Genomic DNA, 15,899 nt, shown 5'->3' on the forward strand with positions numbered 1-15,899 from the left:
TAAATGAGTTATGATTATTATCTGCCTAATTAAAAAAGTTAAGATTATTTAAATCCAATTTCCCTTAAAAAAATCATAAAGTTATGCATATTTATTCCTCCAATTTGCCTTAAAAAATCATAAAGATACGCATATTATACCCATATCTTCGATGAATCAAGCATGATTATTTAATTCAATATTATGGGAAGATAAGATGAAATCTTTATAGTCAATCTTGTTTAGCCGTACATCTTCCATGCATTTTCCTACATCACACGTTTAATCCCAATAATTGAGATAAACCTAGGGCTGTAAACGAACCGAACGAACACGAACAAGGCCTTGTTCGTGTCCGTTCGTTAAGGAAATAAACGTGTTCACGAACGGTTCATGAACACTTACCGAACGAGATTTTATGTTCGTGTTCGTTCATTAAGGAAATAAGTGTGTTCGCGAACGGTTCACGAACACAAATAAATTTGGCGAATGTGACGAAGGATAAAGGTGGACGGCCTAGAGAGTAGCACTAGAACTTGAATTCCTTATTGTGGAACGGTTGTCGATCGTATTCATCGATGTAAATAATAAGAAATGAAAGGGAAATGATGCATAAACAAGGTTAAATATGTTTTTTTTAGTTTAATTCTTAGGGTAATAAAATAAATATAAGTTTAATTATATAAAAAAGTATAGATAAAATATATGAAAGTACAAAAATCTTTCATTAAAAGACAAACATCCAAACATAAATGAACGCAAATGAATGAATGTTTATGAACACGTTCACGAACACCTTACCGAACGTTCACGAACACAATTGAACGAACGAGATCTTTGTTCATGTTCGTTCATTTAACTAATCGAACGAAATTTCATGTTCGTGTTCGTTCGTTTATTAAACGAACGAACATAAACGAACTTCCCGCCGAACGGTTCACGAACTGTTCGCTGAACGTTCGGTTCGTTTACAGCCCTAGATAAACCTCACATTTTATATGACCCTTCAAGTGTTTGAAAAGCCATATTAAACCCACCTCATTCTATTCCCTTTCACCATCTATATATATAGAGAGAGACATGTATGTATGCATACAAACACACCCACACATACATAGACGCATTGCATACATATATAACAAGCATAAAGAGAACAAAAAAGATGGTTCAGAAATTTGAAATATGTATCAACATTTTGAAGATGGGAGTTGAGTTTGTGATGGTGTTCTTGGAAGACATGAACATTGCAATTCATCAAACCAATAACCAACAAAGCATTTCTTCCACTTCTCAAACTCCCTTCATTGGTCTTCTTCCTTGACATACTTATTCTTCATTGCTATATTTTTGTTCACTAGATTTTGTTGTTTGATTATGTATTATGTTGTGAAGTCAAAATACAAGTTGTATACGAATTTGTAATGTCGATGGAATATCGATTTCGGATATATACGAGATAGAATGAAAAAGTTTACCGAATTCGTTTTGTTAATATGAAACCTGTGTTTGATTTGCTTATTGGGAAAATATTTTGTGCTTTGATAATATGATTGTGTTGCGCAACACTAGGTGTTAACATTGTGGTTCATCGTCGTATATATCGTGTTTTATGCATTTGTTTAAAGTAACTGGAGAATTGGATTGTATATTTTTTAGGTATCAAATATCATCAAGTATTTTGTTTATGATGTTAATTTTGTGAGTTTAAAATCATTGTTTTGTTCAACTTAAAAAATAAAAAAAAAAACAGTTTAAAGCATATATGATGATTATTATTAAATACAAGAAATTTATTCATGGAAAGTAATTACAAATTGGGCATTTGGTCTAGTGGTATGATTCTCGCTTAGGGTGCGAGAGGTCCCGAGTTCAATTCTCGGAATGCCCCTTGTTTATTTTTATCTGTTGAAATCAGTTCACATAATTATTATTGTTATTTATTTTCCAATATTTAATTTATATAGTAGCATTTTGTACTCTGGGGTTTTGACGTTTCGTAAACCGTATGATTGTTTTGTAACAAACTCATAGTGTTCTTCGTTTCGTCGGCGTGTTGGTTGAAAAGTTATTTGTTCATTAATCGAGCCAAATCTTTACAACTTAATAAAAAAAATAAAAATAGTAAATGGATGTAAATTTTAAATTCACCCTGTACTTTGATTTTAAGGATTGAATAGGCTCAAGTGTAATGGTGCTAAAGCATGAAGGTACAGAATGAAACATATGTTAATGAAGTCCTTCAATGAAAAATCTTTTATAATATAATTTCTATGTTAAGTTACATGTCAAGGATATTTATAAGTTTTTAAAATGTTTAAAACAATAAAAAAAAATGTTGAAACAAAACTTTTGTAATATATCAGAATATATATGTATAAATGTCATTGGAGTCTCAAGTTGGTATCAAAGATTGTCATAACAAAAGCTTTCAGCAAACAATTTCGTGAACACGTAACCCCCCCCCGCGTGCACATGACAATCTCTGACGACATGGATCTGCGGCTGCAATACTCTTTGGTGAACCAATGCGAGTCCTCCTTCACACCAACGCACTGACATGGCTCAACAAAACTACACTGATGACTGACCTAGTGAACCAATGACAATAAAACAACTGAAAGGTCGGACCAAAGGTGCGACAACAAACTTACCAAGGCTCAGCATATATAAACATGAGTAGAGTTTTCAACCAGCCGTAGTCTGGACCAACCACTCCATCTTCAAAGCAAGAAACATTACGTATACAATGTAGAACCTGAAAGGAACCGCCCAACACACAATGCTGACTAGAAAAATGCGACAAGGGAAGAAATGTCTTTTGGTTAGTCCTGGCTAACAACAATCATAATCCAAATTCTAGGCATCAACTACATCTTTTAGTTTTAGTAAGGGGATTGTCATATTTTGGAATTAAGAACAGCTACTATATATGTAGCAACAACATTTTGTTGTAGTATGCTAGAAATGTTCAAGTCATGTTGATCTGAATACTAGTTCTAATAAATGGAAAAGAAATTTAGTTAGGTTTTTATGAGATTTGAATAAATAATTGAGGGAGAACAAGTCAGAAATCACATTTACTTCAATTGATTTCTTGTACCACTCCCTTCCTTCATTATGGTCTTTTAAGAGCATGTGAAACAATATTAACTTTTGTTGTTGAAACTTGAAACAGCATGTGATTGTTAACAAAAGTCTCAACTTAGACCATTTGTTGTCTTTCACTCCTTCAATCAAGTATATTGTACACCCCCAAAACACTACCATTCAAAACCATAATGTACCATAAAGTGTCCTTTACATGACCCCACTTCACCACTCCCCCTACCCTCACACATCCAATGTGAACTTTTTGCAAATTCTTTTTCTTTTGAACGGTCAACAAACTCAATCACGAGTACTTTTGGGGTACCCACTGGACAAACTGAGTACTCCGAGAGTAACCCGAGTCTACCACCAATTCCGGGGAAAACCCGGTAACCCGCCCGCCCGTAGGCACGACAGTGAAATTACCGGTAAAACCCGTTTGGCTCAAGGATCCAACCTAGATTTCTCTGTGTCTCCTATCATTGCCCACCAGTGCCTCACTCTACACCAAATGAGAGTCGAACCTGCATCTCTCAAAAGAAATTCAAGCCCTTCACCACTTGATCTAGGGATCATTGGCATAACTTTTTGCAAATTCAGTTGAATTTTTTTACACTAGTCACAAATGTCAAATATTTCTTGAATTCTCACTTATTGTTTAAGCTTACAACTCCCTCTTCTTTCACACACTTCAAAACCCTAATTTGAGTTCAAACACACACTACACACTCACTCACTTAGTTTCTTGAAAATCCGTTTTTTTTTTTTGTTTCTTGAAAACCCATTTGTGTTTCTTGATTTTGCTAACCAAAAAATCTAATTTTTATCAAAATCCCACAACCAATTTGAAGTTTTTTAATCTGGGTTTTTCTTAATTCACCTCACATTTTCATATTTCAACAAAATCTTGAAAACCCATCTTGTTTTTCAACAAAATTCAAAAATGTCAACAACACTGGCCCTCGATCCGACCCAACAACCGCCACCATACCCGCCGGTGATCCAAGAACACGCCTACAAACCACATTCGGGTCACGGGTCAGTGGGACCCGTACTCGGTGTGCTTGCGGTGGTTATGGTATTGGGTGCGGTGGCTATAATGATAGGCAGGCTCTGTTCGGGTCGTCGGGTCATGGGTCACGTGCAATACGACTTTGAAGGGTGGATGGAGACCAAATGTGCCACGTGTATCGACGGCAGGCTAGACCCTCCCCCACCGCCGGAGACGGTGCCGCCGGTGGTAATTCCATTTCATTTTAATATGTTATTTATTTTCTGTATTTTGTTTTGCAGTGGAGCCCACCAAATGTAAGTGTTCCGTTGCTAAATTTAGTGGACAAGATATTTCAACTCAAGAGACGCGGCTGGTTAAGGTTTGTGCTATATTCGGCTCACTTTTTTGTGCGTTTTTACCGCATTTGTATGTTCTTCGTATACCAAATATTCATTGTTTGTGACTCAGTCTGAGTGTTTGATATACTCCTGCTCTAATTATGGGGGTTCGGGTGTTCTTCAGGTTGTTCTTTTGGGTTTTGGGTTTTTCGGGTTTTTCGGGTCGGGTTTTTGCCTGGGAAAAAGTGACCCGATAATCGACCCATTTAAAGTTCGGGTTTCTCGGGTTCGGGTTTAGATGTAAAATAAAAATAAATGTTTTTTACAAAATATCATCAAATTCGTATTACTACTAAAAAAATATCATAAAAGTTCAAACATTATTTGACAATATCATCATCATCATACTCAGTAAATCTCACCAATAGCAAAGCTAAGGTAGGGTCTGAGGAGGGTAGGATGTAGACAGCCTTACCTCTATCCCGTAGGAAGAGGCTACTTCTAGTGAGACCCTCGGCTCGATAGTAGTTTTGTATCAAGCCTTGTACATAAGGCACATAACACACAGCAATTGAGACAAATGCCGATTAGTGCATGTATCCCCTTGTCTTCCGGCTATCAACGTCACCACATGATGCGTGATTAACCATCCCCTCTTTTAACGTTATTTTCACGAAATTAGTAAAATAACGTTAAAAATGTGCACTTTCACCCCCCCGCGAGCGGCCACACATATATACATTATATGCGCATATCGCAAGCGGGACGTAATTATTTGGCAATATGATATTATAATGTTCAAAAGTCCCAAAAATACTAGAGACTTCAAACCAAAACACATCTATAAAAAGACAATAAATGTTCAGGGTTTTTTCGGGTTTCGGGTTTTTCGTGTCAGGTTGTTTGGGTTTTTGGCTAGGGAGAAGTGACCCAATAAACCAACCCATAGAAGGTTCGGGTTGGTCGGTTTCGGGTTTTTCGGGTATTCTCTAGTTCGGGTTTGGGTGGCTTTAAATTCGGGTCAGGTTTCAGGTTTCAGATAAAAATGGACAGCCCTATATGGGGGAGTATCAGAAAGAAGAATATGTTATTTTTACAATAACTAGGAGATATAACGTAATTAGGTTTCTTTTCTAATTACCTTTCTCATTCTCAATTTTTTTTAAAACTTCAAACCTCAAACAACTTATATTTGTGTATGCAGACGTCAGGTTTTTTGGATATCAAAGCAAATTTTGCAACTAATGATGGAAGATGCTATTGATGATTGGCTTTTGAGGCAAATTCATTTCCTCAGGAGAGATAATATTGTTGCTCAAGGAATTCATATGCTCCAAGATGTAATTTACCAAATTGTTTATTTATTTATTTATTATTCTATATTTTTATGTAAAAAACTAAGAGTAAAATGCCACTTTCGTCCCTGAGGTTTGGCCAGTTTTGCGACTTTCGTCCAAAGGTTTGTTTTTCCGCATCTGGACCCAAAAGGTTTAAAATCTTGCCATTTTCATCCGGCTCGTTAACTCCATCCATTTTCCCCGTTAAGTCAGGGGTATTTTCGTCTTTTTTGTTAACTTAAAAGGGTTTTTAATACTTGTATATTATGATAAATGCTTGTACATAAAGAGAAAAATACCGAATTACTCTTTTAAGTTAACAAAAAAGACGAAAAGTACCCCCGACTTACGGAGAAAAATGGATGAAGTAACGAGCCGGATGAAATTGGCAAGATTTCAAACCTTTTGGATCCATATGCGGAAAAACAAAGCTTTGGACAAAAGTCGCAAAACTAGCCATACCACAGGAATGAAAATGACATTTTCCTTAAAAAAAACTAATTTGAAATGTGGACTTTTGTTAGATTCTCTGGCCTGAAGGCACATTTTTTCTAAAATCAAGGACAAGTCAAACAGATTCTTCGCAGTCAAACGACGGATCCGGCAATAAAAATAATAAACAAGGGTCTTTTGAGGAGCAGCTTGAAGCTGCACGTAGAGCTAGTGATATCAAGAAGATGATATTCAGTTAATATTCATTGTTTTTTTTCTTCATTTTGTTTATATGCAATTTTGTTGTCATCTTTAGTAGCAAATGTGATGATCTTTTTTTTTTTTTTTTTTTTTTTTAAATTCAGAGGGCGCACCAACTACATTGGTCAGCTTGATTGGACGTAAGCAATACAAGCGAAGTGCTAAAGACATATATTATTTTCTCCAGGTCAGTACATACTTGTATTACATCTATATCCATGAGATACGCATCGTATAGTCGTGTATCTACCTTTACTCACGTATTGCATTTTAGTCATGGGCGAAGGATAGTGGGGGCGGGAGGGGGCGGCCGACCCCCCGAACTTTTCGCTCAGTAGTGGAGAGTCTGTAGTTTTCATATATAAATTTTTGGGTACATACGTTTTCGACTCCCCGTTTTACAGAAATTTTTGGGTATATACGTTTTCGACCCCCCGGTTGGAAATCTCAAGCTTCGCCACTGCTTTTAGTCCCATCTTAATATGGGTACATATGGTTATTTTAGTGTTTTGAAAAGGTAAATATGATACCATGATATTTTGAAGCGATATGTGAAATTTTAAGCTTTCAGTTAAACCTCGTTAATTCATACTCATTAATCAATAACGTCGTTAAGTTAATAATATTTTTTTTAACCGGGGGACGACATGTTGAACTACTAAGAATACATGGTTTTTCTTTTCCTTTTGACAAACTTGGAGAAAATGGAACATTGACCTTTGATTCTAAAATTTTGCAGTCTGCTGTATGTTTGAAGCAACTCGGTTATGGTTTACTTGAACTTGCACTCATGGCGATTTTCCCGGAGCTGCAAGGCATCATATTAAATGTTCATGAGAAGAAAAAAGAGCAGGTGGTGTAGATATGTTCTCTAATTTGATCACAAAGTTTTGATGTTTAGATTGACAACTATTGTTTCATTCTTTTATTGGTATGCATTTGGCCAAAATCATTTTTTTTGATCATATTCTTCTAACTGTAGAAAGAGAAAAGGGTAGCAAGAATCTGTATAGATGTTCACACGATGTTATATAATCACTCTTGCACCCTTTACACTTTTTTTTTTTGAACGGCAAATTTCATTACTTCTGTGATTTATGAGACTTAAACCCAAGACCTTCCCCCTCCTAATACCATTTAAACTTAAGGTTTGCTTTTTGGAAGCAAATTTAAGTACTCAAAAGTTATATACTATTTGCTTAGTGATTTGTGTAATACTTGTGGTTCATAAATGACACATTGTCAAATAAAAAAAATGTTTTTAATATAATATAACAATAAACGATTATTGTGGGTTGTTAATTTAGGTAATTAATAAAAACTTTTATCCACCACTTGTGGCGTAGTGGTATAAAGGCTTGGGTTCTCTAATGGAGACTCAAGTTCAATCCCTACTTGTGTCACTTTGGTGGATTAGGCGATGATAGAGCCTAGCCTCCTTGCAGAGGTGTCAGGCTCTATCTTGAGCCCACCCGGGTTTTCGTCTCACAGTGTGTCACGTCAGAGAGTTCTGCTCTTGTTTTCTCAGGGGAATACTCAAGCTAAACTCTGAAGCCAACGTTGGCCCGATTAAGACAACATAGTCTGGCTGGAATGGGGCAATGGGTCTTCAACTTGGGAAGTACGGTTGCCTAATACAAGAAAGTCCTCGTTGCTGGATTGACATTCTATTTCATATTTAATTTTTAGTTGTATTCTTGTTTATTGATTACAAATCCGAATTTAAAAAAATACTGCAAGAATTTAAATGTAGTATGCAAATGATTTTCAAAATAATACGAAATTGAGTTTTCATTTTAGAGTATAAAAATAATTTTCAAAAATTGTTTATATCAGATCGTAACTTAAAATTTTAAATAACTTTAATAATATTTTCAAATTTAATTTTAATTCTTGTAGTTGCTACAAAAATCAAAGTTCACAACCTTATTGTTGCATTATTAGTGTTAAAATTTAAATTGAATATTTGGCTGTTTATTTATTTATCGATTAGAAGTAGATTAATATAAAAGAATTAAAAATACTTTTTATATAATTTATAAATAAAAATATAAATCATAAATAGTTTAAATAAAATGCAAAAAGTAGGTGATAAGATGGATAATAAGTTGGAGGTTTGGAGTGGTTTATTAGAGGAAAAAGTGAGGGTTTGAAGTGATGGTGGTTTGTAATTAAGTGGCATGCTAACTAGGTAGTCTGGAGTTTGGACCAGTGTTATTGTTGCAGATGCTCTAACACCACACGGTGTGGAGGGGTCTGAAACTTGGGCATTATTCGACATATAGAGGCCATGTCAGCGCGCGACAGAAAAATGACGTGATGGAAAGAGGAGGTGTGGACATGTGACGTTATCTAACACGTGGCACATACTTTTTATTATTAATTTATATTTAAAACTTAGACTTAATTCCATTGTTAATCCCTGTAGTTTATAAAAAGTAAGAACCTATGGTGTTAATATAAAGTTACTAAAATTTGTTCTCCTTAGATAATATAAACTACCATGGAAACTGTTTTTCCAATATAAAGTTACTAAAAATTTGTTTAAATGTCACAAAAGATATTAAATAGAGAGTGTCTTATCAAATATCAAATAATAAATATACAACAAACTAGTTATAAACTTTTTATAAACAGTTTGCGTATAAGTAAAAGAAATCACATTTTCTTAGTGTATACATATAAGGCCAAAAAATACCCTTAAAACATATTGGTCTTCATAAACCACCCGATATGAAACTTTTGAGGAATTCTGTGGTTTCCGGTGTTTCTTGAGTTTTGACACGTCTTTTGACAAGTGATACAAAAGCATTTTCATGTGATGAACATATAAATAATAGAGCACGTGTTTTTATAATTTTTTTTTAAAGAAAAAGAGGTTGTGGTGGATAAGAGTGCACGCAGTGAAAAGCGTGGGGCGGCATGAAACCCTCTCCACGCATGGAACACCGTCCCATGGGATGGTGTGGCCGTGTAGGGTGGCTTGAGGTGATGTTGTTGGTTGTTAATGTTTGGTTTTATTTTATTTGTTTAATTTTTTTTAAACTCGTTCCTTCAAGCCTTTTCCACTCTGTGGTTTTGGGCAAAACCTTTTCGATATAAGTTTTACATAAATTGACTCGTATCTTCGTTCTGATCAAAATCACTAAAATATCGGTTTGTAATTAAAAAAAAAAAAAACTTAATTTCGTTAAGCTATTTTAACGGTGGATTATTATCGGCCAAAAGTGGACGAGTTCGGATTATTATCGGCAAATAACTGAATTGTAATTATTACCCGCCTACTTAAAAAAGTTAAGATCATTTAAATCCAATGTTATGCATATTTATTCCTCCAATTTGCCTTAAAAAATCATAAAGATACGCATATTTATACCCATATCTTCGATGAATCAAGCATGATTATTTAATTCAATATTATGGGAAGATAAGATGAAATCTTTATAGTCAATCTTGTTTAGCCGTACATCTTCCATGCATTTTCCTACATCACACGTTTAATCCCAATAATTGAGATAAACCTCACATTTTATATGACCCTTCAACTCTTCAAGTGCTTGAAAAGCCATATTAAACCCACCTCATTCTATTCCCTTTCACCATCTATATATATAGAGAGAGAGACATGTATGTATGCATACAAACACACCCACACATACATAGACAATTAGACACATTGCATACATATATAACAAGCATAAAGAGAACAAAAAAGATGGTTCAGAAATTTGAAATATGTATCAACATTTTGAAGATGGGAGTTGAGTTTGTGATGGTGTTCTTGGAAGACATGAAAATTGCGATTCATCAAACCAACAACCAACAAAGCATTTCTTCCACTTCTCAAACTCCCTACATTGGTCTTCTTCCTTGACATACTTATTCTTAATTGCTATATTTTTGTTTATTAGATTTTGTTGTTTGATTATGAATTATATGTTTTGAAGTCAAAATACAAGTGGTATACAAATTTGTAATGTCGATGGAATATCGATTTCGGATATATACAAGATAGAATGGAAAAGTTTACCTAATTCGTTTTGTTAATATGAAACCTGTGTTTGATTTGCTTATTGGGAAAATATTTTGTGCTTTGATCATATGATTGTGTTGCACAACACTAGGTGTTAACATTGTGGTTCATCGTCGTATATATCGTGTTTTATGCATTTGTTTAAAGTAACTGGAGATTTGGATTGTATATTTTTTAGGTATCAAATATCATCAAGTATTTTGTTTATGATGTTAGTTTTGTGAGTTTAAAATCATTGTTTTGTTACTTAAAAAAAACAGTTTAAAGCGTATGATGATTATTATTATTATTAAATACAAGGAATTTATTCATGGAAGTTAATAACAAGTTGGGCATTTGGTCTAGTGGTATGATTCTCGCTTAGGGTGCGAGAGGTCCCGAGTTCAATTCTCGGAATGCCCCTTGTTTATTTTTATCTGTTGAAATCAGTTCACATAATTATTATTGTTATTTATTTTCCAATATTTAATTTATATAGTAGCATTTTGTACTCTGGGGTTTTGACGTTTCGTAAACCGTATGATTGTTTTGTAACAAACTCATAATGTTCTTCGTTTCGTCGGCGTGTTGGTTGAAAAGTTATTTGTTCATTAATCGAGCCAAATCTTCACAACTTACTAAAAAAATAGTATATGGATGTAAAATTTAAATTGACCCAGTACTTTGATTTTAAGGATTGAATAGTCTCAAGTGTAATGGTGCTAAAGCATGAAGGTACAGAATGAAACATATGTTATCTTTAATGAAGTCCTTCAATGAAAAATCTTTTATAATAAAATATCTATGTTAGGTTACATGTCAAGGATATGTATAAGTTTTTAAAATTTTTAAAAAAATAGAAAAAAATGCTGAACCAAAACTTTTGTAATATATCAGAATAATATATGTTATAAATGTCATTGGAGTCTCAAGTTGGTATCAAAGATTGTCATAACAAAAGTTTGATATTCAGTTCAGCAAACAATTACGTACACCCCCCCCCCCCCCGCCCCGCGTGCACATGACAATCTCTGACGACATGGATCTGCGGCTGCAATACTCTTTGGTGAACCAATGCGAGTCCTCCTTCACACCAACGCACTGACATGGCTCAACAAAACTACACTGATGACTGACCTAGTGAACCAATGACAATAAAACAACTGAAAGGTCGGACCAAAGGTGCGACAACATGTCAGAAATGAGATTAATAGATAGTGTAGGGGCTTGTATGTAAAGTGGTGTCCTATATAATCACCATTCTTGTAACCCTATTTTTGAGGTTCAATACAATTCTTAATCAATACAATTCAAACCCTAGTTCATTCTCTATACCAATCAACATGGTATCAGAGCAGTGTTTTTGATTCTGGAACGCTTTGCTCATCATCTACAATCAAACCCAATCAATCCAACCTCAAACCAGAACAAAACCCGATAATCAAATCACAAATCAGACTCTATAAAACCGAACCTGTCGAATCCGCATCCGACAACAACAGCAGTCGCCGTCACCGTTCCAGCCAGCAAAAACTCCGAAACCCTAAGATTCCTATAAGTCCGCCGCCGCTGCCATCGTGTTCATCCGTGTCGGCAAACCCTAAAACCGTCGCTGTCGCGTTCATCCATACTAGCTTGGTCGCTCTCACGTTTGGAGCATTTGAAGATTAAAGTTCAAGTTCTTTGTTTTTGGATTGGATTTATGATAGTGGTTGATGATCTGTAAAGGTGTTGTGTAGAAAAAGGAAAAAGGGACAAAGGAACCCTAGGAAACAGTTCCTTAGCGGATTAATTCAAAAAACGCGAGTTCAAGTCACCGGTGAATTTCGATAAATTCGCCGGCTGTGATATAGCTTCGCCATTTAGCGGAGTTATTCCGAACTTGTTTTTTTTTTAACGCGATTTCGGCGTATTTGAGTGTTGATAAATACGCTCAATTTGTTTATTGTCAAAAAAAAAATGGAAATTAATCACAGTAAGAACAGTGCTTGGATTTTCGATTCCGGTGCCACTGACACCATGACGTTTGAACCATCAGACATACGATCAATGTCCAACCCTCAAAAAACTAAAATCCATACAGCAAACAACGGAACGATGCAAGTGAAAGGAGGAGGAGTAATTGAAATTTCACCAACTATGAAATTGTCAAATTGCCTCTATGTTCCGTCCCTATCACACAAATTACTGTCAATCAGTCATATTACCAAAGAGTTAAACTGCACGGTACTAATGCACCCCACTTTCTGTCTCCTACAGGATATCAGGACGGGTGCGATTATTGGACGTGGTACTGAGCGCCAAGGATTGTACTATGTGGATGAAGTGACTCGCCAGGGTACTGTGATGTTGGCTCATGGAACTGATAACCGGGAAGCCTGGCTATGGCATCGACGTTTGGGACATCCATCCCATGGTTATTCGCACCTTTTGTTTCCAAAACTCTTCCCTTCAAATGGGAAAATAGATTGTGAAACCTGTTTTCGCGCCAAAAGCCATCGACACCCATTCAAACCTAGCAATACTAAAGTTGCTTCACCTTTCTCGTTAATCCATTCTGATGTGTGGGGTCCTGCTCCTGTGATGGGGGGGCAGGGTCTTCGGTACTTTATATTATTCGTGGATGATTGCACTCGCATGACATGGGTATATTTTTTAAAAAATAAAGCCGAAGTTTACGAAAAATTCGTCATGTTTTATGCTATGATCCAAACCCAATTTCAAACTCAAATCCAAATCCTTCGATCCGACAATGGGGGGGAATTTGTCAATACATCTATGAAACAATTCTTTACAACTGATGGGGTCTAAATTATACATATTTTTATATAAATATTTCCTACACTTTTGAATAGTTTTTGGGTTGTTTTTATTAAAATCCACTTGTAGTTAGTTCATATTTGGATTTCAATGGTTTTAAAAGAAAATAAGCTAAAATGGTTTAAAGATGACATTTAGTGACAAGTGAATAATGGACATTGAGGTTAAATGGAATTCAATTAGAAATTAATTACGGAGTTAATAAAGACATGTTTTGAAAAGAAAATTCTTTTTTTTTTTTGAACGGCCGACAAAAAAATTTTATTCATAGTAGCAAGGAGCTACACACCAAATATACAATGTTTACACCAAAACCAAAACACATTTACACCACACTACTACAAATTCACCTCATAACATTACACCTAGATTAAACTGACTCCAATCCTCCCAAGATAGTGTGACCACTTTTGATCGATTTTTAATCCATAGATATGCCATAGACTTGATCTCATCCAAAGCTTTGGTAAAGTTTGGGGACACCTGCCTGAATACGACATCATTTCTTATCTTCCATATACTCCAAATTGCCACCATTATAATTGCCTGAACAGCTTTCCTTCTTTTTGAACCCGGGATCGAGACGTGGAGTGACAGTAAATCATTTATGCCAAACGCAATGATGGGCGGAATTTTGCACCACACCGCAATATTTTGCCAAACCGATTGTGCGAAATGACACGACACAAAAATATGATCACAAGTCTCCTCATATTCACCGCAAAGCACACATAGTTGATTCGGGACCGGTACATTTCGCCTAGCCAACGCACTTCTCGTCGGAAGTCTTTCCATTTCCGCCCTCCATGCCACTATGCCGACCTTTTTTGGAACCCAGTTGTTCCATTCAAACACCCTATCGGAGATGACTCGGCCCACCGAACTAAGAGACTTTTTGATGCTGGCTACACTAAAACAGCCATTCCCTTCAGGATTCCATTTCCAAATATCAGGCCCCATCGATACCATCCTGCCATTAATCATGCTCATCAATTGATGCAGTTGATTCGCTGCAACTGTGCCGAGTTCAGGTGAGGCCCAGGCCCAATTAAATATATGACCGGATGAACTAGTGACCCAACGATCAGCAACCAGACATGTTTTAAACATTTCGACTTTGAACAACTCCGAAAACAGAAGATAAAGCGGATCCGAGACTAACCAACTGTCTAACCAGAAAAACGTGTTCCTTCCGTTCCCCACAACTGCTGAAAAGGCCCGAGATAAGTCGATATTCGCGAGTAAAAGCGGCTGCCGAATACTGTAAATATGTTTCCATGGTCCCGCTACCGAAACTTTCACTGGGATTTCATTCCAAGACCTTGTATTGTGATGAATAGCCCATATAACCCTTCGCCATAACCCTTCTTTCTCTGTTTTGAATCTCCACCACCACTTAGCAAGCATAGCTAAGTTTGAATCCCTGAGTGAACCAAACCCCAGACCCCCATATTCTATAGGAGCAATCGTTTTGTCCCACGCCACCCAGTTCATTTTCGCCTTTTCTTCCGACCCACCCCAAAAGAAAACCCTTCGGATCTTATCTAATGCATCAATGACTTTTAAGGGAGCTTTAAACAATGAAAAATAATATGTTGGCAAAGCATTTAACACCGACTTAATTAGAGTAATCCTCCCCCCATACGAGAGGGTTTTGGCCTTCCATATTGATAGTCTGTATTTAAATATTTCAATCACCGGTTTCCAGTTTCGAGCCAAATTCATATTCGCACCAACCAACAAACCTAGGTGTTTAAAAGGGAACGTACCTTGTCTACAATTCAAAAGATTTGCCATATTTTGTACTTCCTCATTATTCACACCCACGCCATAAATACTACATTTTGCTAAGTTGACTTTCAACCCCGATGTTAAATAAAAACATCTCAGGATACGCCGTAGATTCATCACGTTCATTAACGACCATTCCCCAATAAACATTACGTCATCCGCATAAATCAAATGTGACAAAAAAGGCCCATCATCTGTTATTTTAATCCCGTTAAACAAACCAATAGAAGCAGCTTCTTTCATAATACCGGTTAGAGCTTCCATAACGATCACAAACAAGAATGGTGATAGGGGGTCGCCTTGACGTAAACCACGAGAATATTCAAATTCCCGAGTTGGTGAACCATTTACTAAAACCGATGCTCTCGCGGAGGACAATGTAGCCATAATCCACTTTCGCCACCTAGTTGGAAAATTCATTTGTGTCATAATCGAATCAAGGAAGGCCCAATTCACCGAGTCGTAGGCCTTACTTATGTCCACCTTAAAATACATCCCACTACGCTTGGACTTTTTTAACCAACTTAGAACCTCATTAAGGATAAGCGGACCATCCATGATATTTCTCCCTGCCAGAAACGCCGATTGTTGTTCCGAAATCAAACCCCCCACCACATTTTTTAGCCGATTTACAAGAACCTTAGAAATGATTTTGTTAATGACTCCAATAAGACTGATAGGCCTGAAATCAGCTGAGCACATAGGATCCTTGACTTTCGGAATCAAGGCGATAAAGGAGGAAGTGCAACATGTATTCAGTGAACCTTCATCATAAAACTTGTTGAATAATCTCATTAGATCCTCCCGAAACCCAGCCCAACACCTTTTAATGAATTTAAAATTAAATC

The 15,899-nt window shown here is 36.1% G+C and overlaps 1 protein-coding gene and 2 non-coding genes across 3 annotated transcripts; all 3 read left to right on the plus strand.

Moving 5' to 3' along the window:
* Positions 1-1,795: 1,795 nt before the first annotated feature.
* TRNAP-AGG lies at positions 1,796-1,867 on the plus strand. Its single transcript has one exon. It is a non-coding gene; the product is annotated as a tRNA-Pro (tRNA).
* A 1,750-nt stretch (positions 1,868-3,617) lies between these two features.
* On the plus strand, positions 3,618-7,481 carry LOC110938263. The gene is made up of 5 exons (XM_022180725.2): positions 3,618-4,439; positions 5,603-5,738; positions 6,260-6,422; positions 6,533-6,615; positions 7,168-7,481. The coding sequence occupies exons 2-5, from the start codon at positions 5,643-5,645 to the stop codon at positions 7,288-7,290; spliced, it is 465 nt and encodes a 154-aa protein (XP_022036417.1). The 5' UTR covers positions 3,618-4,439; positions 5,603-5,642; the 3' UTR covers positions 7,291-7,481.
* A 3,310-nt stretch (positions 7,482-10,791) lies between these two features.
* TRNAP-AGG lies at positions 10,792-10,863 on the plus strand. Its single transcript has one exon. It is a non-coding gene; the product is annotated as a tRNA-Pro (tRNA).
* Positions 10,864-15,899: the final 5,036 nt, after the last annotated feature.

Source organism: Helianthus annuus, chromosome 4 (genome assembly GCF_002127325.2).
Source record: "Helianthus annuus cultivar XRQ/B chromosome 4, HanXRQr2.0-SUNRISE, whole genome shotgun sequence".
NCBI classification, from domain to species: domain Eukaryota; kingdom Viridiplantae; phylum Streptophyta; class Magnoliopsida; order Asterales; family Asteraceae; genus Helianthus; species Helianthus annuus.